Source organism: Ornithorhynchus anatinus, chromosome 1, assembly GCF_004115215.2.
Source record: "Ornithorhynchus anatinus isolate Pmale09 chromosome 1, mOrnAna1.pri.v4, whole genome shotgun sequence".
NCBI classification, from domain to species: domain Eukaryota; kingdom Metazoa; phylum Chordata; class Mammalia; order Monotremata; family Ornithorhynchidae; genus Ornithorhynchus; species Ornithorhynchus anatinus.
Window position 1 is genome coordinate 177,717,373 of NC_041728.1, and position 27,544 is coordinate 177,744,916.

Sequence of the window (27,544 nt, forward strand, 5' to 3'; positions counted from 1 at the left end):
CCCCCCAAACGCTTAGTACAGTGCTCTGACACAGTGGATGGAGCAGGGGCCTGGGAGTCAGTAGGACCTGGCCTCTATTCCCGGCTCCACCCCTTGTCTGCTGTGTGACCTTGGGCAAGTCGCTGCATCTCCTCTGTGCCTCAGTTACCTTATCTGTAAAATGGGGATTGAGAATGCGAGCCCCTCATGGGACAGGGACTGTGTCCAACTCTATTTGCTTGTATCCACCCCAGCCCTCAGTACAGATCCTGGCACGCTGTATGTACTTAACAAGTACCACAGTTATTCTCTTTATTTTTCTTCCCTTCCGGTCCCACAGCACTTATGTACGTAGCTGTAATTGTATTTATTCATAGAATAAATTCTCCTTCTAGACTGTAAGGTTGTTTGGGGCAGGAAATGTGTCTGTTGTATTGTTATATTGTACTCTCCCTATCACTTAGTACAGTGCTCTGCACACAGTAAGTGCTCAACAACTGAATGTCTGACTGACTGACTAGATGTTTAGGAGAGAGAACAAAATATATGACAGGCATAATCTCTGCTTTCAAGGATTTTACCTACTTAAGAGTTGCATTTATACCTAGTATTTCTAGAGCACTTATATTTTCCCAAACACTTTCATGGAAGTGATCTCCTTTGTCCTCAAACATCCCTTTGAATATCAATCAATCGATCATACTTATTGAGCGTTTACTGTGTACAGTCCATTCTACTAAGCACTTGGGCATTTACGGTAGAACACAGTTGATACCCATATTTCCTGTCCACGATGAGTTTCCTGTCTAGAGTATCAGGGTTTAGGGTTAAAAGTAGCATGGCCTAGTGGAAAGAGCAGAAGTCAGTGAGTCAGGAGACCAGGATCCTAATCCCCGCTTTGCCATTTGCCTACCTTGTGAACTTGGGGAAGCGCTACTTAACCTCTCTGTGCCTCAGTTTCCTGATCTGTAAAATGGGGCTTAAACCTCTGCTCTCCCTCCCTGCTTAGACCGAGAGCCCCATGTGGGGCAGAGAGAGAGCCAGATGTGATCGTATTGTATCCACCACAGCCCTTAGTTCTTAGTAGGCGCTTAACAAATACCACAGTGATTGTTTTCCTTTTGCAGGTGAAGAAAACGAAACCCAGAGAGGTTGAGTGATTTGCCTGAGGTTACCCAGCATGCAACGGCAGAGTCGGAACTCGACCGCCAGGTCTGCCGAAGGCCTCGGCCCTCCACGTTTTCCCCAAGACTCGCCCCAGCTCTGCCCCACTGTGATGTTGAAGCCTCCAAAATTGAAAAAAAAAAAAAAAAGAGGTAGCCATCTCACCAGCCAACTTTGAAAAAAGCAGCTCTGGCTATCTTTAAACTTGGGCCCCTCCCACCCTCATGTGAGCCATAAAGGCGAAAGAGGGGAGGACATGTGCCGTTTCCTTTTCCAGTTGGAAAGGGTCAGAAGCCAGACAACAGACGGCTGAAGCAGAGCGATATCCTTCTCCAGGGGTTTGGGGCTCCTCTCCACCCATCCAGCTGTTCAGTTCAATCCCACCCGTGACACGGGATTGTCACCGCAGCAACTCTCTGCCCAACGCCAATCATGAGTTACCAGAACAGAATGGCATTCAACGATTGTGAGTACCTGTTTCCTTGTGGGCCACTTGTGGCAAAATGGGAAGTGGATTTTTTGGATTTTTGCTCAGGTTGCACCCAGAGACTGGGGTGAGCCTCCTCTCGGGAAAGGAAAGTTGGAACCGAAGAGCAAGTTCTCCTTTCTTCCTTATGCTTGGAGGGAGGGAGGGAGGGGGGGAAGAAAGGGTTAGGGACATGTGAGAAACCATGTATGAATGTCTACTGAAAAGATATAGTACATGGAAGCGTTCGTCGTTTTCCATCTAAATGTCAGGGTAATTATCTGGAAGGAATCTAGATAAGCAAATTCATTTGGTCTTCGCTCAGAACGAAAATAAAACATTAAGGGGATGAGCGAAACAGTTCTAGGCGGAGACATTAATAGGGCTTTTTTTGAAAAGCTGCCTTCATCTAGCCGTCTGTATGTAATATGATCCTGAGGCTAAACACTCAGTCCATATTTAAAGCCACACTGCCTCTTCGAAAGCTCTGGAGCTAGAAAGACTATGCGTAGAGAGAAAATTACTTCATAAACTATCAAACGCAAAGAGTTTTAGGAGGGAAAAAATACTGGGTAACAGAGTGAAACTTTGACATTTTTCTAAAGAGTGGGCAACTGTGCCTGGTGCTTTTGGAGAAAGCAGCTTATTTAAGGAGAATTCAAAGCACACCCTCAATCAAAAATGTTTTCCTAAACGCACAACATAGCATGATATTAAATTGATACCTTTCATCCTTTCCGTTCTCTCGGCTGTCTTCTTAAAAAAGTGTAAACTGGTATGGGTTTTGGGGTTTTTTGGTTTTTCTTCTGAACAGGAAACCTTGTATCAAGAGAACTGTGAGGATGTTCCGAAACTTTGCTGATGGAGTGGAGAGAATATTTCTCTCACTGCTCTTTGATAATTACAAACTAACTTGGAAGGGAATATCTCTCCCCCCAACTCTTTTTGGATTTCTACTCCCTTTAAAAGGTGAAATTCCACCACAGTTCATGTTCTGCTTTGGGTCAAAGAAGAGAATACTGAACCATATTCTGGCTATGAATATGAATATGTGTCAGTGTTGGGAGACTGTAATTTTATAGCTTCTGAATATTTTTGTTGTTTTCTGACTTTTACACTTTGCAAAACTCATTCCCAGAGCTCTTATCTGTGTCTAAGGCTGGGGGTTAAAGTGGAGGGGAGGGCAAAGGGAAGGAAGAAAGAAACTCTTTCTGAGACTGAAAAATTAATGATAATTATCATTATCACTACTATTATTTCATAACAATGATTAAAGCAGATGATATAGCAGCAGAAATGGTTTCAGGCCAAATGTTAATTCAGCATATCAAGCTGCAAAAGAGAACGACACTTTCCCTAGAGATTATTTTCTGTAGTTCTTTACTCTCCAAGCAAGCTCTCCGGTTTTGACGGTGACAAACTATCAGAAACATTTAACTGCCGATGAATTGAATTCTACCGCCAGACCAGCGTACCACGGACCCATTACACTTCACATTTGATTTACGCGCTGCCCCTGTCTTTGTTGCAGTATAACCGTCTGCCTGTAATTCTTCCCACGAATTCAGGCAGGATGTTTCCATATCCTGCCTTGATTTGCATTTTGGTGAATTCGAACCGCCACGTTTGAATTCGATATAATAAATGAAAGCACAAGCAGGGCCTCTGGAAGCTGTTCCATATCTAGGGAGGTTGGAATGCTCAAATGTCGGCAGCCTTTTTCAGATGATTCACACAGCAGTCACCTCGGGTCCCGGGCGGCAAAATGGGGTAGACGTTTAATGGTTGGAAGGGCAAGCTGTGGCGGTGGGGTTTTGGCAGAACTGAAAATCTTGTTTTGATGAAGCAGAATTACATTTCTGGAACAGTTGAAGTTGTTCCCCAGAAATGTTCCTGAAATTGAAACACTCTCATTACCTTCCTAGTTGGGCCTATAAAGTCTCTCTGTTTGGAACCACTCAGAGTCGACCGAATGGGTCTAAACGTTGATATCCTCGGAGCCTCGTCTGGAGTTGCTGTTTGAACAGAAGATTATTTGTTTCCAGGAAGCCGAAGGCCAGGAACATCTGTTTCCAGGCAATTATAGGAAAGTGGCTTTATCTGTCCCTTCTGTGGAACACAGAGCCTGTTGCATCTACTCTCCCACTATCCCTAAAGTCGAGAAGGAGGCAGGAATGACTCCGTTGTCTAAATGCAAAGGCCTTGGGAAAAAGACAGGAGGTTCTAGTGTACGGCTGTGTGAGCTCGGACAAGTCCCTAAACCTCTCTGTTCTGTCATCTTCTTTCCTTTCAGATTCCGAGCCCCATGTAGGTCCTGTTAGATTGAGAGCCTGGTGTGTCACGAGGTCTGGGTCCGATCGGATTGTTATGTCTCTTCAGCAGGAAGCACTTAAAAATACTGTAAATTGTTAATAATAATGTTAATAATGTTGGTATTTGTTAAGCGCTTACTATGTGCAGAGCACTGTTCTAAGCGCTGGAGTAAACACAGGGGAATCAGGTTGTCCCACATGGGGCTCTCAGTCTTAATCCCCATTTTACAGATGAGGGAACTGAGGCACCGAGAAGTTAAGTGACTTGCCCACAGTCACACAGCTGACAAGTGGCAGAGCTGGGATTCGAACTCATGAGCCCTGACTCCAAAGCCCATGCTCTTTCCACTGCGCCACGCTGCTTCTCTAAGAGATTGAGACCGCAGAAGAGCTGATGTGGTTTAGATAAATCAATCAGTCATATTTATGGAGTGCTAACTGTGTGCAGGGCACTTTACTAGGCAGTTGGGAGAGGACAGTAAAGCGGAGTAGGTAGACAAATTCCCTGCCCACAATGAGCTTGCAGTCATGCGGTCGGTGTTATTTATTGAGCGCTTACTGTGTGCAGAGCACTGCATTAGTGTTTTGGAGGGTACAAACGAGGTAGTACGAATAATAATAATTATGGTATTTGTTAAGTGCTTACTATGTGCCAGGCACTGGGGTGGATACAAGCAAACAGGGTTGGACACAGTCCCTGTCCCATGTGAGGTTCGCAGTCTCAATCTCCATTTTACAGATGAGGGAACTGAAGCCCAGAAACTGAAGGGACTTGCCCAAGGTCACACAGCAGACAAGTGGTGGAGCCAGAGATTAGAACCTATGACCTTCTGATCCCCAGGCCTGTGCTGTATCCACTATGCCATGCTGCTTCTCAGACACAAGTCCTCCCCCAAAAGGAGCTTGCAATCTAGAAGGGAGACATGAGTAGTGGATGATAAATATAGGTGCGCAGAGGAGATGAGGAGATGGGAGATAAGTCAGGGAAGGCTTCCTGGAGGAGATTGAATACGTGGCATTTTGAAGATGGGGATAGCGAAGGGATGGGAGTTCTGGGGAAAATGGAGGAACTGAGCGAAGGGTGGAGGGCAAGAGAGAGATGAGATTGAATAGGCTCGTCTTAGAGGGGTGAAGCGTATGGGCCGGGTTGTAGCAGAAGAGGCGTGAGGAGAAAAATCGCTTCTTCTGAAAAGCTGAGTCAAATGGGGGAATCAGAAGAGACCCACGACATCCAGAGAGACCGAGCCCAGTGACAGAGACCAAATGAAAGAGGGAAGAAAATGTAAAATAATAAATGTGGCACTTGTTAAGCACTCACTACGTGTAGAGAAGCGGCGTGGCTCAGTGGAAAGAGCACGGGCTTGGGAGTAAGAGGTCATGTGTTCGAATCCCGGCTCTGCCACTTGGCAGCTGTGTGACTGTGGGCAAGTCACTTAACCTCTCTGTGCCTCAGTTACCTCATCTGTAAAATGGGGACTAAGACTGTGAGCCTCATGTGGGCCAACCTGATTACTCTGTATACCCCAGCGCTTAGGACAGGGGTCTGCACGTAGTAAGCGCTTAACAAATACCAACATTATTATTGTTATTGTTATTATGTGCCAGACACTGTCCTAAGTGCTGGGGTGGATGCAAGCAAATTAGGTTGGACACAGTCTCTGTCCTTCTTGTCACTCACAGAATGACTATTGAGGTCAGCAAGGAGGCTGAAGCAGTAATTTAGGTGGGATAGGATGAGTGCTTGTATTAACGTGGCAGCGGTTTGGATGAAGAGGAAAGGGTGGATTTTAATGATGTTGTGAAGGTGGGACTGACAGGATTTGGTGACGGATTGAACTGACAGGATTTGGTGACGGATGGAATATGTGGGCTGACTGAGAGAGAGGATTCAAGGATAACACCAAGGTTATGGGTATGAGAAGAAGCGCGACTCAGTGGAAAGAGCCCGGGCTTGGGAGTCAGAGGTCATGAGTTCGAATCCCAGCTCTGGCACTTGTCAGCTGTGTGACTGTGGGCAAGTCACTTCACTTCTCTGTGCCTCAGTTACCTCATCTGTAAAATGGGGACTAACTGTGAGCCTCACGTGGGACAACCTGGTTACCCTGTATCTACCCCAGCGCTTAGAACAGTGCTCGGCACATAGTAAGCGCTTAACAAATACCAACATTATTATTATGGGCTTGTAATCATAATAATAATGGCATCTGTTAAGGGCTTATTACGTTCCAAGCACTTTTCTAAGCACTGGCGTAGATATAGGCTAGTGAAGTTGTCCCACTAGGGGTTCACAGAATTAATCCACATTTTACAGATGAGGTAACTGAGGCCCAGAGAAATGAAGTGACTTGCCCAAGGTCACACAGACGAGTGGCAGAGCCGGGATTAGAGCCCACTGCCTTCTGACTCCCAGGTCATGTGTTCTAATCCCGGCTCCGCCGTTTGTCTGCTGTGTGGAAGGACAGGTATCAAATCCTCATTTTACTGTTGAGGAAACTGAGGCTTAAAGAAGTTGTGACTTGCCCAAGGTTACACAGCAGGCAAGTAGTGGAGCCAGGCTTAGAACAAAGTCTTCTGACTCACAGGCCTGCGCTCTTTCCACTAGGCCAAACTGCTTCTCTGAACCGAGGGAAATAACCACTATAAATCAATCGATGGTATTTTTTAGTTGCTTATTCTAGTAATAATAATGTTGGTATTTATTAACTGTCCACTATGTGCCAAGCACTTTACTGAGTGCTGAATAGATACAAGATAATAAGGCCCCTCATCGGGCTCACAGTCTGAATGGGAGAGAGAAAATAGGGATTCAAACCCTATTTTGCAGATGAAGAAATTGAGAAACAGAAAAGTTAAGTGACTTGTCCAAGGTCATAAAGGAGGGAAAAGGCAAAGCCAGGATTAGAACTCAGGTCCTCTGACTCCGGGCACGTGCTATTTCTATGCTGTGTGCTGAGTACAGTACTAAGTGCTTGGGAAAGTACAACACAATATAATGATAATAATAATGATGGTATTTGTTAAGCACTTACTATGTGTTAAGCGCTGGGGTAGGTACAAGGCAATCAGGTAGTCCCACGTGGGGCTCAAATCTTAATCCCCATTTGACAGATGAGGCCCAGAGAAGTGAAGCAACTTGCCCTACGTCACACAGCTGACAAGTGGCAAGGGATTAGAACCCACGACCTCTGACTCCCAAGGCCATGCTCTTTCCTCTAAACCACGCTGCTTATCTAGGCTGGTCCATCCCCCTACTCTCACTTCCACCGCCACCCCCACAAATACAATTATAATAATAATAATAATAATAATAATATTTGTTGAGCACTTACTATGTGCCAAACACTCTTCTAAGCACTGGGGTAGATATAAGATAATCAGATGGTCCTTGATTACCATTGATTACCATTAAAAGTGAAGTGACTTTTAATCCCCATTTTACAGGTGAGGGAACTGAGGCACAGAGAAGTTAAGTGGCCCGCCTAAAGTCACAAAGCTGACAAGTGGTAGAGCCGGGATTAATAATAATAATAATGTTGCTATTCGTTAAGTGTTTACTCTGTGCAGAGCACTGTTCTAAGCGCTGGGGTAGATACAGGGTAATCAGGTTGTCCCACGTGAGTCTCACAGTTAAGCCTCATTTTGCAGATGAGGTAATTGAGGCACAGAGAAGTGAAGTGACTTGCCCACAGTCACACAGCTGACAAGTGGCAGAGCCAGGATTAGAACCCACGCCCTCTGATTCCCAAGCGCGGGCTCTTTCCTCTAAGCCGTGCTGCTTCTCAATTTCTCCCACTGCTAATACTCCACCTGCTACTAATATTATTACTATTATTACTGCCACTGCTGCTGCTGCTCGTATCACCAGTAATACCATGACATCAGAGAAACGAGGAAGTCACACTCCGACCCCTTGTCAACCACCGCGTTCCCTCAGAGTCACCAATTCTTTTCACGTGAACTGATTAGAGTTAGGCATTTGTTTGGGGTAATAGCTCCTCTCTTCCCATCTCATTAGAATGCAACATGTACAGAGAGTAACCATGTGTTCGATGACTCCCGTACACTTCTGGACTTAAGGGATTTTAATGTCATACAGACTTGCAGGATAAATTGGATCTTGCCAAAGTCCTAGTTGATTAGCTACTCCTAGTCGAGATATTTGCGCATAAGCCAGTGAGCATAAGTTCCGTTTTATGATATACACCGACCGGAGCAACTCGGATGTGATTTCCTGACCTTTGGTCACGCAGTGTCTCCTGATAGTAGATCGTAATGAAGGATAAAAGGCATCACTGAGCCCAAGAAATGTCACAAAAGAATAAAAGTATTTAACAAGTTAGGGAAAAGTAAAGAAACTCAGTCATAAAGCCCATTTACCCAGTCAAGCCCGACTTTGGTCGAAAGACTAGGACGCCTAATATTTTAAGTAGCTAAAGAGAGTTTGGTGTGATGTCAGGATATAACACCCAGGAGAGGAAAAATGGCTTGCAGGAGTTGAGACGCCCTTTAATGATTCTTCTCTGGTCCAAGTAAATACTGGAGATCTTTAAGTGTCCGACGAAACAGCCTTTTTTCATTCCTTATTTTATTATGGTCTCATTAAGCCCTTACTGTGTGCCAAGCACTGTATTTCGGGACTGGAGTAGATCCAAGAATATCAAGTGGGACATAGTCCCTGTCCCACACAGGGCTCATAGTCCCGTCACTCACACTGAAAATATGAACTACAAAGCTCATTGCGGGTAGGGGATGTGTCTATTATTATATTGTACTGTCTGCATGCAGTGAGCGCTCAATTAATATGACTGAATATTTACCACGGCGTTTAACCTCTCTCAGACCTGGAACTTTCTCCCCCTTCATTTCCGACAGAACGATACTCTCCCCACCTTCAAAACTCTCCTAAAATCAAATCTCCTCCAAGAGGCTTTCCCCAGAGTAAGCCCTCATTTCTTCTAAACCCCCTTGCCCCCCTCCACAGTCCCCCACTGTCTGTTACTACTTGGCCGTATGCCCCTTAAGCAACTTCGATATTCACCCCGGTCCCACATCGCTTATGTAAATACTCTTATACTCTGTTATTTCCTCTGTCTGTAATTCATTTTAATGTCTGGCTCCCTCTCTAGTCTCTAAGCCTCTTGCGTGCTGTGGTGTTGTCTACCAACTCATTAGTATTGCACTTTCCCAAGCGCTTAGTTCAGTGCTCTGCAGACAGTAGGCACTCAATAAATACCATTGATTGATCGATTGGATAGTGGAGAGGTTCTCCCGAGCGTTGGAGTATACAAAAGAAAATCAGGTTGGACACAGTCCGTGTCCCACATCAGGCTCGCCGTCTTAATCCCCACTTTACAGATGAGGTAACTGAGGAGTAGAGAAGTGAAGTGACTTCCCCAAGGTCACGTGGCAGACAAACAGCAGAGCAGGGATTAAAACTCAAGTCCTTTTCACTCCCAACCCATGCTCTATCCACTAGACCACACTGCTTCTCTATTCCCTAATATAATATTATTTCAACATCTGGAAGAGATCAGTAGCTTAATCCCAACCCCCCACCCCTGAAGCTACAGTCATTAATTATAGAGAAAATTTGGAATTTTGAGAATCCGACGTTACCTGGGAATGAAGAAGGTTCTAAATCTCAAACTATTAATTTCCTGGTTTCCACAACCTTTAACCTGAACCCTGGGGAGTCCAATTGTCATCATAATTCAGAAGGAAATCTTCCTGAAATGCTAATCGGTTCCTCAGCCAGAAAAGACTCTTTTTCTTGGACATTGAATGTGTTCACATTTGACCGCTTTACACTTGAAACATATTGAATTCACTCCACTCCCAAGTCCTGCATCCTTGCAGGAGATATGCACATCATTTTCCCAATTTATCGTCTAACATTCTTTCTGCCTCCACTCCCGGAACAAAATGTGTATTTACCTCAGAAAACTCTTTTGGATGCTTTCCAGAAGTACTCAAAGATCCCTCCCCAAGTCCTGAAAACGTAATCAATGGATTGTGTTCATTGAGTGCTTACTGTGTGAAGAGCACTCTACTAAATGCTTGGGAGAGAACAATACAGAAGAATTGGTAAATCCATTCTCTGACCACAAATCATTTACAGTCGAGAAGGGGAGACTGATATTAACATTTATTAATTGATCAATTGATTAATCTTATCACCTATTAGTCACTAGAGGATGCAGGAAGGGTACTACGTAAACAAAACCGCTTCAGAAATGCCTGCTCACCGTATCTCCATCTCATCTACCTCTCCACTGATTCCTCCCCCACATCCCGCCTCTGGCCTGGAATGCTCTCCCCCTTCATATTCGACAGATTATCTCCACTTTCAAAGCCTTATTTGAAAGCACACCTCCTCCAAGAAGCCTTCCCCAACCAAACCCCCTTTTCTTCCTCTCCCTTCTGTATCACCTTCGCGCTGGGATTTGTTCCCTTTTTTCACCCTGCCCCCTGCCCCACAGGACCAAGCAGCTTGGCCTAGCGGATAGAGCAGGGGCCTGGAAGTCAGAAGGACCTGGGTTCTAATCCTAGCTGCGCCCCTTGTCTGCCGTGTGACCTTGGGCAGTTCGCTTTACTTCTCTTGGCCTCAGTTTCCTCATCTGTAAAATGGGGAATAAGACTGTGAGGCCCATGAGGGACAGGACTGTGTCCAAACTGATTCGCTTGTATCTAGTTCAGTGCTCGGCACAAAGTAAGTGCTTAACAAATGCCACGATTATCATGATTATTATTATTATCATCATCCTTAATCCATTTACATTCACGATTGTCTCCTCCTCTAGACTACAAGGGCAGAATGGGCGGGAAATGTGTCTACCAACTCTGTTTTACTGTACTCTCTCAAAAGTGCTCTGTACACTTTAAGCATTCAATAAGTGCAATGGATTGATTGGGAAGGCAGTGAATGGGAAAAACCAGAATGCAGTTGCAAAGTGAGGTTGTCAGAGAACTGAGGAAGGACCCTTCAAAGAAACAAGAGTCACAAACCCTAAAACCCGTCTCAACTTCCCCGCTGCCACAGGAAGGAAATCAAGTCCCACAAAGATTTTTTTATTTTATTTTTTAATGGTATTTAAGTGCTAAATAAGTGCCAGGCCCTGTACTAAACTCTGGAGTAGATACAAACTAATCAGATTGACACAGTTCATGCCCCACATGGGGTTCACAGCCTTAATCCCCATTTTACAGAAGGTGTAATTGAGCACAGAGAAGTGAAGCGTCACACAGCAGACAAGTGGCAGAACCAGGATTAAAACCCAGGTCATCCGACGCCCAGACCGGGCTCTTTCCGCTAGGTAAAGCTGCTTCCGAATGGTCGAGTTCGTCCTTCGGGCTCCACACCAGTTTGGCGCATGTTTTTCAGATCAGGCAATGCCCTGTGGGATTTCATTTTAATTAATCTGATCTGCAAATAAATCTGCCCTCCAGACATCTTTCTTCCTCAGAATCGAGTTTCACCCCAGGGCCCTCTCTGAAAGAAGCAGGAAGCCGAACCAACTTGGTTAAACCCCCTGGAAGCCGGAGAGTTTCGGGGAGATCGTCTGGTTCATTTTCCGTCTTCAAGCTGATGAGAAAAGCTTGCTTTGCAGAAGCCTAATTCTTCCCCGCTCAGATAAGCACTGGAGCAGAGGGAAACCTTATCAGAGCTTTGCAAGGGGTAGGCTGGTTGGAACGCCCTAGGACATTTCTGCTGCCAACCTTGACTGATAAGACTCTAAAGGGGCCTGGTCATTAGGACGTTGAAGTTCCAGTGTTTAACTGTGCTGCTCACACTATCAAAACACACAGTGCTCAGTGCTTAGTACAACGCTCAGTGCTTATAACAGCGATTGGCATATAGTAAGTGCTTAAAAAATGCCATGAAAAAACCCCCAAAAAACACTGGCCACAGGTCCCGGGCCTAATAGTAGTAGTAATACTTGTTAATAATAATGTTGGTATTTGTTAAGCGCTTACTGTGTGCAGAGCACTGTTCTAAGGGCTGGGGGAGATACAGGGTATTCAGGTTGTCCCGCGTGAGGCTCACAGTTAATCCCCATTTTACAGATGAGGTCACTGAGGCACAGAGAAGTTAAGTGACTTGCCCACAGTCACACAGCTGACAAATGGCAGAGTCGGGATGCGCTTACTATGTGCCGAGCACTCTTCTGAACGCTGGGATGGATACGAGTTAATCAGGTTGGCCACGGTCCCCGGCCCACATGGGGCTCACATTCTTAGAGAAGCAGCGTGGCACAGTGGAAAGAGGCCGGGCTTGGGAGTCAGAGATCATGGGTTCGAATCCCAACTCTGCCACTTGACAGCTGTGTGACTGTGGGCAAGTCACTTAACTTCTCTGTGCCTCAGTTCCCTCATCTGCAAAATAGGGATGAAGACTGTGAGCCTCACGTGGGACGACCTGATTGCCCTGTATCTCCCCCAGCGCTTAGAACAGTGCTCTGCACACAGTAAGCGCTTAACAAATACCAAGATCATTATTATTATTATTATTATTATTATTATAACTGAGGGGGGAATCTCTCCTCATTTGGGCATTTGACAGTCACCCCACATTTAATCCCACAGTACTTATGTACATATCTATAAATTATTTACATTAATGTCCGTCTCTCCCTAGATCAATCAATCAATTGTATCGAGCACTTCCCGCATGCAGAACACTGTATTAAACACTGGGGAGAGTACAATGTAATGATAATAACAATGATGGTATTTGTTAAGCGCTTACTATGCGCCAAGCACTGTTCTGAGCGCTGGGGGAGATACAAGGCAATCAGATTGTCCCATGTAGGGCTCACAGTCTTCAGCCCCATTTTACAGATGAGGTAACTGAGGCACAGAGACGTTGCCCAAGGTCACAATATATCAGAGTTGGTAGAGGTGTTCCTCTAGACTGTAAACCTCACGTGGGCGGAAGAAATGTGTACGAACCCTGTTGTATTGTACTCTTCCAAATGCTTAGTACAGTGCCCTGCACCCAGTAAGCGCTCAATAAATGCCACTGATGATGATGATAATGATTACTGCGCTCGGAGGCAGAAAGAGTAAAAGGCCCCCTCCCTGCTGTAATGATAAGATTAAAGGCATGCTGCAAGAGAAGCGGTTTGGCTTAGTGGAAAGGACACAGGCTGGGGAGGCAGAGGATGTGGGTTCTAATCCTGCCTCCACCACTTGTCTGCCATATGACCTTGGGCAAATCACTTAACTTCTCTGTGCCTCAGTTACCTCATTTGTAAAATGGGGATTGAAAGCGTGAGCCCCACGTGGGCCACCTGATTACCCTGTATCTATCCCAGTGCTTAGAACAGTGCTTGGCATGTAGAAAACGCTTAACAAATACCATAATTATTTTTTATTATTTGCATATTATATTTCATGAGAAGCAGTGTGGTCTAGGAGAAAGAGCACAGGCCTGCAAGTCAGGAGACAGGGATTCTAACCCCACTCTGCCCCATGTCTTCTGTGTGACCCTGGGCAAGTCGGTTAACTTCTTTGTGCATCAGTGACCTCATCTGTAAAATGGGGATTAAGAGTGTAAACCCTCTGTGGGACAAGGACTGTGTCCAACCAGATTACCTTGTACCTACACCAAAGCTTAAAAATGTGCTTGGTACCTAGTAAGTGCTAAACAAAAACCACTACTATTATGATTATTATTATGTGCTTTTGTATGTCCATGATGTACTGAACCTTTTAAGAAGAAAAGAATGCTCATTCATTCATTCAATAGTATTTATTGAGCGCTTACTATGTGCAGAGCACTGTACTAAGCGCTTGGAATGGACAATTTGGCAACAGATAGAGACAATCCCTGCCCATTGATGGGCTTACAGTCTAACAGGGGGAGACAGACAGACAAAAACAAGAGACCTTAATCACGATAAATAGAATCAAGGGGATGTACACCTCATTAACAAAATAAATAGGGTAATAAAAATATATACAAATGAGCACAGTACTGAGGGGAGGGGAAGGGAGAGGGGGAGAAGCAGAGGGAAAGGGGGCTTAGCTGAGGGGAGGTGAAGGGGGGCCAGAGAGGGAGCAGAGGGAGAAGGGGAGCTCGGTCTGGGAAGGCCTCTTGGAGGAGGTGAGCTCTCAGTAAGGCTTTGAAGAGGGGAAGAGAATTAGTTTGGCGGAGGTGAGGAGGGAGGGCGTTCAAGGACAGTGGGAGGAGGTGGGACAGGGGTCTCAGCATGATAGGTGAGAACGGGGGACGGCGAGGAGGCGAGCGGCGGAGGAGCGGAGCGTGCGGGGTGGGCAGTAGAAAGAGAGAAGGGAGGAGAGGTAGGAGGGGGCAAGGTGAAGGAGAGCCTCGAAGCCTAGAGTGAGAATTTTTTGTTTCGTGTGGAGGTTGATAGGCAACCACTGGAGGTTTTTAAGGAGGAGAGTGACATGCCCAGAGCGTTTCTGCAGGAAGATGAGCCGGGCAGTGGAATGAAGAATAGACTGGAGCGGGGAGAGAGAGGAGGAAGGGAGATCAGAGAGCAGGCTGACACGATAATCCAGCCGGGATATTATGAGAGCCTGTACCAGTAAGATAGCCGTTTCGACGGAGAGGAAAGGGCGGCTCTTGGCGATATTGTAAAGGTGAGACCGGCAGGCACTGGTGACGGATCGGATGTGTGGGGTGAATGAGAGACCTGAGTCAAGGATGACACCAAGGTTGCGGGCCTGTGAGACGGGAAGGATGGTCGTACCGTCCACGGTGACAGGGAAGTCAGGAAGAGGACAGGGCTTGGGAGGGAAGATGAGGAGCTCAGTTTTGGACATGTTGAGTTTTAGGTGGCAGGCACACATCCAGGTGGAGACGTCCCGGAGGCAGGAGGAGATACGAGCCTGAAGGGAGGGGGAGAGAACAGGGGTGGAGATGTAGATTTGTGAAGGTTAGAAGAAGAGAAGATGGGAAACAAAACATGTCGCATGGCTGAGTGAATAGAGCATGGACCTGGGAGTCAGAAGGACCTGAGTTCTAATCTTGACTCTGCCACAAGTCTGCTGTGTGACCTTGGGCAAGTCACTTAACTTTTCTGGGCCTCAGATACCTCATCTGTCAAATGGCAATTAAGAGTGTGAGCCCCAAGTGGGACAGTGACTGTGTCGAACCTGATTAGCTTATAACTACCCTAGAACTTAGAATTAGGGCTTGGCACATAGTAAGCACTTAACAAATACCCTAATTGATACCTTTTAAAATCCCTTAATCCAAAAACAGAATACCTCAGAGGACTCCAGTGATGATAAGCGACACTTGATGTAGCAACATTCAACTTAGCAACCCTGGGAAAAGAGATCATTTCCAATTCGTGGGGAAAAGGGGGAAATGATAAAGCCCAATATTCTGGGAGACCGGATGCAAAACTTCTCACTCTAGGCTTCGAGGCTGTCCATCCCCTTGCCCCCTCCTACCTCTCCTCCCTTCTCTCTTTCCAGCGTCCACCCCGCACGCTCCGCTCCTCCGCCTCCCACCTCCTCGCCGTCCCCCGTTCTCGCCTATCCCGCCGTCGACCCCCGGCCCACGTCCTCCCGCCGTCCCGGAACGCCCTCCCTCCTCACCTCCGCCAAACTCATTCTCTTCCCCTCTTCAAAGCCCTACTGAGAGCTCACCTCCTCCAGGAGGCCTTCCCACACTGAGCTTCCCCTTTTCCCTCTGCTCCCTCTGCTGCCCCTCTACCCCCCTTCACCTCCCCTCAGCTAAGCCCCCTTCCCCCCTTTTCCCTCTGCTCCTCCCCCTCTCCCTTCCCCTCCCCTCGGCACTGCACTCGTCCACTCAACTGTATATATTTTAATTACCCTATTTATTTTGTTAATGAGATGTACATACCCTTGATTCTATTTATCGCTATTGTTTTTGTCTGTCTCCCCCGATTAGACCGTAAGCCCGTCAGTGGGCAGGGACTGTCTCTATCTGTTGCCGATTTGTACATTCCAAGTGCTTAGTACAGTGCTCCGCACATAGTAAGCGCTCAATAAATACTATTGAATGAATAAATGAATGGATAAGAGTGAGAGGAAGTGGGATGGAGCGGGGGTTGAGGAAAGATTAGAAGAGGGGAGGCTCCAACCCCTGCTTACGTCCAAGGAAACTCTCCAGAGGCCAAAGAGAAAGTCACTGAAAGTTCAGCAACGCCGTAGCGGGAACTGAAACGTTTCTGAGGCGCAGCCTGTCATCAGCCAAGTCTGAGTGGATCGGCTTATTCCCCTCAGGATTTCGTAAAGATTACAAGGGTGTTATTTTTGAAGCACTTGCCACGTGCCAAACAATGTACTGATCCCTGAGATAGATATTCATTCGTTCATTCCTTCAATCAATCGTATGTATTGAGTGCTTACTGTGTGCAGAGCATCGTACTAAGCATTTGGGAAAGTACAATACAACAATAAACGGTGACATTCCCTGCCCACGACGAGCTCACAGTCTTGCAGGGGAGACAGACATAATGCAAATAAATAAAATGACATCACTGCTGTGGGGCTGGTGCAGCGAAGAGGAGCAAAGGGAGTAAATCTGGGTGATGCAGAAAGGAGTTGGACACAAACCCTATTCCAGTGGGGACTCCCCCTAAGGGGGAGAGAGAACTGCTTTTGAATCCCCGTCTCACAAGTAAGGAAATGTGAGGGCCAGAGGAAGTGAAATGACTTGCCCAAGGTCACAGAGCAGGCAACCCAGGATTCGAACCCAGGTCCTCTGACTGCCAGGCCCAGGCTCTTTCCACTAGGGAAAGAGCCGTATGGTGCATGAAGTGGAAGCGGCAGGGCTTAATGGATAGAGCTCGGATCTGGGAGTCAGAAGGTCATGGGCTTATTCCAGCTCTCACGCGTCTGCTGTGTGACCTTGGACAAGTCACTTCACTTTCCTACGTCTCAGTTACCTCATCTGTCAAATGGGAATTAAGACTGTGAGCCCTGTATGGGCCGGGGACTGCGTCCAACTCGGTTTTGCTTGTATCCACCCCAGTGCTTAGTACGGTGCCTGGCATATAGTAGCACTTAACAAATACAGTCATTATTATCATTATTAGGGTAAAGCAAGACTCACGGGTTCCCACGAGATCCTGTCGACCAAAGTGCCGAGGGGGTTTAATCCGAAAATCCCTGATCTCCCAGCATCTCCAGGGGGGTCAGTGACTCCACTGGCTCTTCCTAACCCCAGTCCCTCTGACCCCCACCCCAGTCTGAGAGGAGACCCCTCCCCCCATATTCTCCATTCCTCTCAGGGCAGGGGTCACCAAGGTCTCCCCTGGGGCAGTTTCCCATGCTTAATAACCCTGCCTGGTTGGATAGCCTTCCAATTCCATAGCTATTTTACTTGATCGTAATTATTGCTTGGACCGTATTGGGGAACTTAAAGCCTAGAACAAAAATGTAAAATCAGATTAAGGGACATATGGTGGGGAGGAATCCTATAATAATAATAATAATAATAATAATAATAATAATGTTGGTATTTGTTAAGCGCTTACTATGTGCAGAGCACTGTTCTAAGCGCCGGGGTAGACATAGGGGAATCAGGTTGTCCCACATGGGGCTCACAGTCTTAATCCCCATTTTACAGATGAGGTAACTGAGGCCCAGAGACGTTAAGTGACTTGCCCACAGTCACACAGCTGACAAGTGGCCAAGCCGGGATTCGAACTCATGACCTCTGACTCCAAAGCCCGTTCTCTTTCCACTGAGCCACGCTGCTTCTCTATAGCATGGGGGTGCATAGTTTAGTGGAAAGGGAGCCAGAGGTCATGGGATCGAATCCCGGCTCTGACGCTTGTCAGCTGTGTGACTGTGGGCAAGTCACTTCACTTCTCTGGGCCTCAGTTCCCTCATCTGAAAATGGGGATGAAGACTGTGAGCCTCACGTGGGACAACCTGATTACCCTGTATCTACCCCAGTGCTTAGAACAGTGCTCTGCACGTAGTAAGCGCTTAACAAATACCAACATTATTGTTATTATTATCGTGCTCTTGAAGCCAAACGTGTTATGGGCAAATTGTGTTTTAGGAAACATGAATTCAAAGTGGATTTAATAAATACTTATGGTATTTGTTAAGCACTTCAAATGTGTCAACTTCCTCCCTCTGCACTAGAGTAGCAGGTAGGGAATGTGTCTGTTTATTGTTGCATTGTACTCTCCCAAGTGCTTAGTACAGTGCCCCGCACACAGTAGGAGCTCAATAAATATGATTGAAGGGATGAATCCCTTCAAGATCGTCAGGCTGGACAGAAGCAGCATCCATGGCTGGGAGTCAGAGAACGTGGGTTCTAATTCTGGAACTGCCACATAATAATACTAATAATGTTGTTATTTGTTAAGCGCTTACTAGGTGCAGAGCACTGTTCTAAGCCCTGGGGTAGATACAGGGTAATCAGGTTGTCCCACGTGAGGCTCACAGTTACACATGTCTGTTGTGTGACTATGGGCAAGTCATTTTACTTCTTAGGGGCTCAGTTCCCTCATCTGTAAAATGGGGATCAAGACTGTGAGTCCCACCTGGGACAACCTGATTATCTTGTATCTACCCTAGTGCTTGGCACATAGTAAGCGCTTAACAAATAGCACTGTTATTATTATTGTTATTATTAATAATCCCTGGTCCACATGAGGCTCAAAGTCTAGGAGGGAGGAGGATTTAATTCCCATTTGACAGATGAGGAAACCGAGGCACCGAGAAGTGAAGTGGTTTGCCCAAGGTCAGCCGACAAGCAAACAGTAGAGTTGGGATTCAAACCCCAGCCCTCTGTCTGTCAAGCCCACGATCTTTCCACGAGGATTGGTCATTCCAAGATCCCAACATGACTGAAAGTTTTCATTGCAAGTCTCTATAGCACAGCTGCTTTCGTCACTAACGGAAAGCTTTTAGTATCGAATATGTCCCTGGCCTGCTGTGTGGCTTTGGACAAGTTACTCGACCTTTCTGGTCCTCAGTTCCCTCATCTGTACAGTAGGTATAAAATCCCTGCTGTCCTTCCCTTCCAGACTGAGAGCATTGTGTGAGACTGTATCTCATCTGATTTTATCATATCCACTCCAGCACTTAGTGAAGAAAAAGCGCTAAACAGATAACATTATTTTTACAAGGAACGTTTCCCTAAAAATACTTTCAACAAAGCCCCACCTCATTCTTTTTTTTTTGATGGTATTTAAGTGGTTATTAAGTACCAGACACTTTATTAAGCCCTGGGATAGATACAAGATAATCAGGTTGAACACAGTCCCTGTCCCACACAGGGACACTGTCTTAATACCCATTTTACAGTTGAGGAAACTGAGGCCCAAAGAAGATAAATGATTTGCCCAAGGTTACCTAGAAGAGCCAGGATTATAACCCAGGTCTTTCTGTCTCCCAGGCCTGTGCTCTATCCATTCGACCACACTGCTTCCCTAAGGTTCTCCCCTAATAACTCCGTTGCTGTCCTGAAGATTACTCAGATTTATAGAAAAACTAGATATCCTTAGCAATGAATCAGCGTGGCTTAGTGGAAAGAGCCAGGACCTTGGAATCAGAGGACTTGGGTTCTAATCCGAGCTCCACCACTTCACCTGCTGGGTGCCTTTGGGCAAGTCACTTAACTTCTCTGGGCCTCAGTTTTCTCATCTCTAGAATTAAGATCCAGGACCCCTTTCCCCCTCCTACTATGAGTCCCGTGGGGTCCAGGGACAGTGTCCGTCCTGATTGACTTGTACCTACTACCAGCGATTAGAACAGCGCTTCATACGTGGTAAGCACTAAACGAATGCTATCATTTTCATCATCATCATCAGTGGTTCTGCTTACAGCATGGCCTAGTGGAAAGAGCACAGGCCTTGGAGTCAGAGGTCATGGGTTCCAATCCCAGCTTTGCCACAGGTCTGCTGTACGACCTCGGGCAAGCCAATAAACGTCTCTGTGCTTCAGTTACCTCATCTATAAAATGGCGACCAAGATTGCCAGCACCATGATGGACAAAGACTGTGCCCCAACCTGATTACCTTGTATCTACCGCAGTGCTTAGAACCGTGCTTGGCACATAGTAAGCACTTAACAAATACCACAATTATCATTATTAATATAGTTATTATGATGGTGTCAAGAACTCTTTCCTAGAGGAATCAATTTTGGTGGCATGAGAAGAACTAAATCCCAATTGTCTAATCCTGCTGGAGTCACACTGTCTACTTTAAGGCCCCCAAATCCTGATTATCACAGGATGTTAATTCCTACTACGCACTATAAACTGTAAGCTCTCTGAAGGCAGGGAACGTGTCTATCACCTCTGTGATAGTGTACTCTCCCAAGTGCTTAGTACAGTGCTCTGCACATAATAATAATGTTGGTATTTGTTAAGCGCTTACTATGTGCAGAGCACTGTTCTAAGCGCTGGGGTAGACACAAGGGAATCATGTTGTCCCACGTGGGGCTCACAGTCTTAATCCCCATTTTACAGATGAGGTAACTGAGGCACAGAGAAGTGAAGTGACTTGCCCACAGTCTCACACAGCTGACAAGTTGCAGAGCTGGGATTCGAACTCATGACCTCTGACTCCGAAGCCCAGGCTCTTCCCACTGAGCCACGCTGCTGCCCACACATCATAAGCCCTCAGTAAATACCACCAATTGATTCATTGTACTCTGCACTAAATTGCTTTCTTTTGATATTGAGTCTGATAGCCTTTACTCTAGGTGAAAGCAGCATTTCATTCAGTTTTTCTTTTATTTCTTATGGCATTTGTCAGGAATTTACTATGTGCCAGGCACTACACTAAATACAAGGTAATAAGTTTGAACAAAATCTCTGCTCCAAGTGCGGCTCCCGCTCTTAATCCCCATTTTATAGATGAGATAGAGTCTCAGAGAAGTGAAGCGACTGGCCGTAGGTCACCCAGCAGGCAAGTGGCAGGGTCAGGATTAGAACCCAGGTCCTCTGACTCCCAGGTCTACACTCTTTCCACTAGGCCATGTTGCTTATCTTCTATGACACGGGCTTTCAGCTGGCTGTAGCTGACATTAGGTATGTGTCTATGGCTTCCTTGTGTTTAAAGATATATAAATCTTTAAAGTAATATAGATCACACAACTTGGAGAGGGGAGTGGACAAGGCAGTGAACTGGATCCACTGAGAACTTTAGTGCTGTGTCTCAATCTATTGGTAAAATTAGGGAAAAAATCCACCCGCTGCAAATCTTTTTTCCTCACGGCTCAGAGTTTACACAAGTCAGAGGTTCGTGCGGTCTGGCCCGGGGAGCTAAAAGCAGTAGGGAGATTCCAGGAAATATGGGTATTTCCTCTTTCCCTCCCAGGCTTGGGGTACACGGGACCGTAACGCGGGTCGTCTGTCAGCACCTCGTCTCCCCGAAATATGAGAGGGCAGCAACAGCTGCTGCTTTATGAAAGTTCAGGAGGGTGAGGCTGGGGGCCTCTAATAGGGTCCTAACTTCAGTTTGAGTTTGAGAAACAGCAAGGCCTGGTGGATAGAGTCAGGGCCTGGGAGTCAGAAAGACCTGGATTCTCTGCTACTTGTCAGCTGTGTGACCTTGGGCAAGTCACTGCACTTTCCGGTACCTCAGTTACCTCATCTGTAAAATGAAGCTCATTATGGACAGGGTTCATGTCAGTTTATTGTTCTACTGTGCTCTCCCAAGTGCTTAGTTTAGTGCTCTACACACAGTGAGCACTCGGTAAATATGATTGAATGAATGACTGAATTAATGACTATTATGACTCTGAGCCCCCATGTTGGATATGAACTGTGTCCAGCGTGATTAGGTTGTCTCTACCCCAGCGCTTAATCCAGTGCCTGACATATAGTACGTGCTTAACCAATACCATGAAAAGAAATAAATGAAAAGATTGTGTCTCCTACCCCTTCCCCCATGGAATTTCGATACGTAATCATCGAAATTCTCCTGAGCCGAATCCTATTTTCCTGTAATTACAATCAGGGCAACCAAAGGAAATGACAATATAGAGGGCTAGTGGGTAGAACATGGGCCTGGGAGTCAAAATTGGAACCTGGCTTCCAATTCCAGCTCGGGCACTTGTCTGCTTTGTGACGTGGGGCAAGTCGCTTCACTTCTCTGTACCTCAGTTACCTCATCTGTAAAATGGGGATCGATTGTGAGTCCCACATGGTGAATGGACTGTGTCCAACCCCACCAGCTCGTATCTACCCCAGAACTTAGTATAGTGCGTGGCACACAGAAAGCGCTTAACAAACACCTTAAGAAATAAAAATAAAAGTGAATTTTTTAAAAAAGATTTAGCTGGGAGCAAATGGCAAAGCAGACCATCCCTCCCCAACCCACCGTTTCTTCCAGGTTTGTGGCCGAAAAGGGATTCCAAGCTCCAGGAGCAATCACATACTAACTTGCAGCTGACTCACTAGCAAACTGAAAATGAGGAAGTTTCCAAAACCCCAGACAGAGGCTGATATATTACAGAACTACTGCAAGTTCCTGCAATCATTTGACAATAAATGGTTCAGGCTGCAGAGTTTCCTTTTGCTATTTTTGCTATCATTATTTGTAATGAGCACAAATACATATACATATTTAGGGGCGCATAAATATATGCCTAGATGTCACTGTCTTATCAAGTAAATGACATATAGACCATCTATACTTATACACACACACACAAAGAATTTTATTTGGTAGAGAGAGGCTTTTACATCTTTAAAAGAGGTCATTTCCACTAGATTGCCAGCTCCTCACTAGATGGTCAGCTCTTCAAGGACAGCGTCCTTTTTAAACAACTCTATTTACTTTCCCGAGGGCATAGCACAGAGTTCTGCACACAGTAAGTGATCAATTGATACCACTGATTTCACCATCCCCCTCTGCGGAGGAAAATCTACATGAAGCCATTGCAGAACCGATAGAAATGTTTTCCTTTCTCTTTAATATCTTAATCAAGGAATTGAGAGTATTCATTGAGCACCTACTATTTATTAAGCACAGTGCTTGGGAGAGTACAGTAGAATCAGTAGAAATGACCTCTGCCATCGACGAGTTTACAGAGTATTGTTCGCAAAGGACTGCACTGGCACTCGGGAGAGTCCAGTCGAGTTAGTAGATGTGATATCTGCGCCCACTTCCAGACTGAAAGCCCGGTGTGGACAGGGACTGTCTCTCTTTATTGCTGAATTGTACTTTTCAAGCACCTGTTACAGTGCTCTGCACCCAGTAAGCTCTCGATAAATACAATGGAATAAATGAATGATAAAAAATAATAGTGTTTGTTCAACACTCACTAGGTGCCAAGCTCTGTTCTAAACACTGGGAGAGATACAAGGTAATCACATTGTCCCACGTGGGCTCACAGTCTTAATCCCCATTTTACAGATGAGGTCCCCGAGGCACCGAGAAGTGAAGTGCCTTACCCAAAGTCACCCAGCTGACAATTGACGGAACCGGGATTAGAACCCACGACCTCTGACTCCCAAGCCTAAGATCTTTCCACTAAGCCATGCTGTTTGAATATCCCAGTCCTCCAGGAGTTTACAATCTAGGGGGAGAGAGACACTAAATACTCTTTAAAATGTAGGGGAGAAATGGGTCTATGAAGATAATGTAGTGGTTAATTAACAAGGGATGTGAGATGGGAACCAATACGCTATGGCTGTTCAGATCACCAGGGCTTAGGCGGCACGGTTGCCGAAGTGCTAGTTGAGCCCGTATAAACCTGGTGAGACTAGAAATTGAACTCCTAGCCGATCTAAGATTAGAGCGGAGATTTCCTGTTTTCCCCCACCTGAAATCCATTCCGCCAGAACAGGAATGGAGAAGTTATTTTTCTTCAGAGCTTCTCAAGTGCCTCTCTGCAGCAGATGCAAAATGGATCCCCAGCTGGCTCTTGGCCCTTAGAGGTTTATCTAACCTGAAGACTGAAGACAGCGTGGGGAAGCAGCATGGCGCAGTGGATAGAACGCGGGCCTCCATTTGACAGATGAAGAAGCTGAGGTCGAGAGAAGCTAAGTGACCCAACCAAGTTCACATAGCGGACATGCGGCAGAGGCGGGATTAGAACCCAGGTCCTCTGACTCCCAGTAAGCCACACTGCTTCCCGAGGATGCATGCCACGGAGAGGAGGAAGCTGACTCCTGCTCCCTCTGTCTGATTCTTCACTTTCAGCCTGTTTCAAGTGGAGAAGCATTATCAGGGCAGGAAGAAATTGTTCCCCTCTTTCACCCGATAAGCATGTGAGAAAATATTTTTCTTCTCTCTTCGACTTTAGAACTTGCGGTGAAAATCCTTCAGTGGCATTTACTAATAACGTTGATATTTGTTAAGCGCTTACCATGTGCAGAGCACTGTTCTAAGCGCTGGGGTAGACACAGGGGAATCAGGTTGTCCCACGTGGGGCTCACAGTCTTAGTCCCCATTTTACAGATGAGGTCACTGAGGCACAGAGAAGTTAAGTGACTCGCCCACAGTCACACAGTTGGCAAGTGGCAGAGCTGGGATTCGAACTCATGACCTCTGACTCCAAAGCCCATGCTCTTTCCACTGAGCCACGCCGCTTCTCTGTGTGCAGAACATCATACTAAGAGCTGTGTGCAGAACCCTACCCTATTTACCCTATTTATTTTGTTAAGGAGATGCACATCACCTTGATTCTATTCATTTGCTATTGTTTTAATGAGATCTTCTTCCCCTTGATTCTATTTATTGCCATTGTTCTTGTCTGTCCGTCTCCACCGATTAACTGTAAGCCCGTCAAAGGGCAGGGACTGTCTCTGTTACCGATTTGTACATTCCAAGCGCTTAGTACAGTGCTCTGCACGTAGTAAGCGCTCAATAAATACTATTGAATGAATGAAAGTGCTTTGGGAGAGTACAAGACGACAAAGTAGGCACACACGTTCCCTGCCCATAAGTAGCTAGCAGTCTGGAGGGAGAAAACTGAGGCACAGAGCAGTTAAATGACTGGCCCAAAGTCAATCAATCAATCAAACAGTGCTCAGTGCTTAGAACAGTGCTTGGCACATAGTAAGCGCTTAACAAACACCATCATTATTATTCAATCAGTGGTGTTTATTGATTGCTTACTGTGTGCAGAGTGCTGTTCTAAGCACTTGGGAGAGTACCGTATAAGATTTGATGAATTGTACATCGCCTTGATTCTATTTAGTTGCCATTGTTTTTACGAGATGTTCCTTCCCTTGACTCTATTTACTGCCATCGTTCTCGTCCGTCCGTCTCCCCCGATTAGACCGTAAGCCCGTCAGAGGGCAGGGACCGTCTCTATCTGTTACCGATCTGTACATTCCAAGCGCTTAGTACAGTGCTCTGCACATAGTAAGCGCTCAATAAATACTACTGAATGAATGAATTTGATAGATATGTGCCCTGCCCACAATGAGCTTATAGTCTAGAGGGAAGTAACACAGCAGGCGAGTGGAGGAGTCAGAACCCAGATCTTCTGCCTCTCAGGCCTGTGCTTTTTCCAAGCACCTAGTCCAACGTTCTGCACACAGGAAATGCTCAAAAACAATTGATTAATCGGTATATTTCCGCTTGTCTTATGCCGTCGAGTCATTTCCGACCCACAGCGACACTATAGACACATCTCTCCGAGAACGCCCCACCTCCATCTGCAGTCGTTCTGGTAGTGGATCCGGGGAGTTTTCTTGGTAAAAAATCCGGAAGCGGTTTACCACTGCCTCCTTCCGCACAGTAAACCTGAGTCTCCGCCCTCGACTCTCTCCCGTGCCGCTGCCGCCCAGCACAGGGGAGTTTCGATTTGTAGCAGATTGCCTCCCACTCGCTAGCCACTGCCCAAGATAGGAGTGGACAGGGTAGGCCTCCGCTTGACTCTCCCTCCCATAGCCGAGACTGGGAAAGTACTGGAAACTCTCCAGGTGTGACCCTGAGAGGGGATATTTCCACTAAGCCACACTAATTTTCACCCAGAGAGACTTCTAGAGATTTTCACAGATAGTCTCCGTGTTTCCGTTTCCTGATGTAGTATCTTGGTCTACAAGACGCACGTTTAATTATAGGCTCGCTCTCCCTTAACGAGAAAGCAAGTCACAAGACGAATGTGAGGTAAATGATAATAATAACGTCGGTATTTGTTAAGCGCTTACTATGTGCAGACCACTGTTCTATGTGTTGGGGTAGATACAGGGTCATCAGGTCGTCCCACGTGAGGCTCACGGTTAATCCCCATTTTACAGATGAGGTAACTGAGGCCCAGAGAAGTGAAGTGACTTGCCCACAGTCACACAGCTGACGAGTGGCAGAGCCGGGATTCGAACCCATGACCTCTGACTCCCAAGCCCGGGCTCTTTCCACTGAGCCACGCTGCTTCTCATTAAATGCAATTTCCAAAGTTCAGCCCTATATTATCGAGTCTTTTCTCATGATTTTATATTCCATTTGCTGCGATGATGCAGGGTTCTTTGTGTCTGTGAGTTCCTTTAGTCTGGATGATCTTTCAAAGTGTTAGGAAAGGGAGTCAGAGGACCCGAGTTCTTTTAGCTTGTCCTCTGTGTGGCCTTGGGCAAGTCACTGTGCATCTGTAAAATGGGGATTAAGACTGTGATCCCTATGTGGAACAGGGGACTGGGTCCAACCTGTTTAGTTTATATCAACCCCAGCATTAATGCAGCGACTGCTACATAGTAAACACTTAACCGATTCCATAAAAAAAGAAAGAAAAAGAAGTAAAATTTGTGCAAGATTTATTGGGAGTGACCGGCCGAGAAGTTCTTTCAAAATGCAAAACGCCACGAGTACAGCGGTTTGTAGGCAACGAAGAACAAAACATAGCTAAGTAAATCATAATTATTTACACATGCTGCTGTATTGAGTGAGTTTAGCCGTGCAATTAGGCACTTAATTATCCTGAAAATCCAATAATGAGTTCTCTTTTAAAGTGAACTAGCCTCTCATGGAAAGGTGCTAAAATATGATGTGTGCTTTGTCTATCCACAGAACACATTCCATTCCAGGTGTCCCTGTTTCTCCTGCCGCCCAGGATAGCTCCACTCTCTGTCATTCATTCATTCGGTCACATTACCGAGCACTTTATTGTGTGCAGAGCACTGTATTAAGCGCTTGGAAAGTACAATTTGGCAACAGTGAGAGACAATCCCTACCCAACAACGGGCTCACAGTCTAGAAGGGGATTCTGTCGGGACCCACTATTGACTTCTTGGGCACACTCTTTCCCTGGCCTTCTCTTATCCGGATGGTACCTCACATATAATAATTGTAATCAAGCACTTAGTATGTGCCAAGCACTGATCTAAGCACTGAGATAATACAAGTTAATCAGCTTGGACACAGTCCCTGTCCCACATGGGGCTCACCCTCTTAATCTCCATTTCACAGATGAGGTAATGGAGGCTCAGAGAATAATAATAATAATAACTGTGGTATTTGTTAAGCTCTTACTATGTAATAATAATAATAATGTTGGTATCTGTTAAGCGCTTACTATGTGCAGAGCACTGTTCTAAGCGCTGGGGGTAGATACAGGGTAATCAGGTTGTCCCACGTGAGGCTAATCCCCATTTGACAGATGAGGTCACTGAGGCCCAGAGAAGTGAAGTGACTTGCCCACAGTCACACAGCTGACAAGTGGCAGAGCTGGGATTTGAAACCTCGACCTCTGACTCCAACGCCCG

At 46.1% G+C, this 27,544-nt stretch overlaps 1 protein-coding gene across 1 annotated transcript in view; it reads left to right on the plus strand.

Moving 5' to 3' along the window:
- Positions 1 to 1,259: 1,259 nt before the first annotated feature.
- Positions 1,260 to 27,544, plus strand: part of GYPC (glycophorin C (Gerbich blood group)) — a 56,585-nt gene continuing 30,300 nt past the window's right edge. The window contains exon 1 of the mRNA XM_029070676.2: positions 1,260 to 1,609. Coding sequence (XP_028926509.1) covers positions 1,576 to 1,609 — 34 coding nt within the window. The 5' untranslated portion in view covers positions 1,260 to 1,575. The remainder of the gene's footprint in view (positions 1,610 to 27,544) is intronic.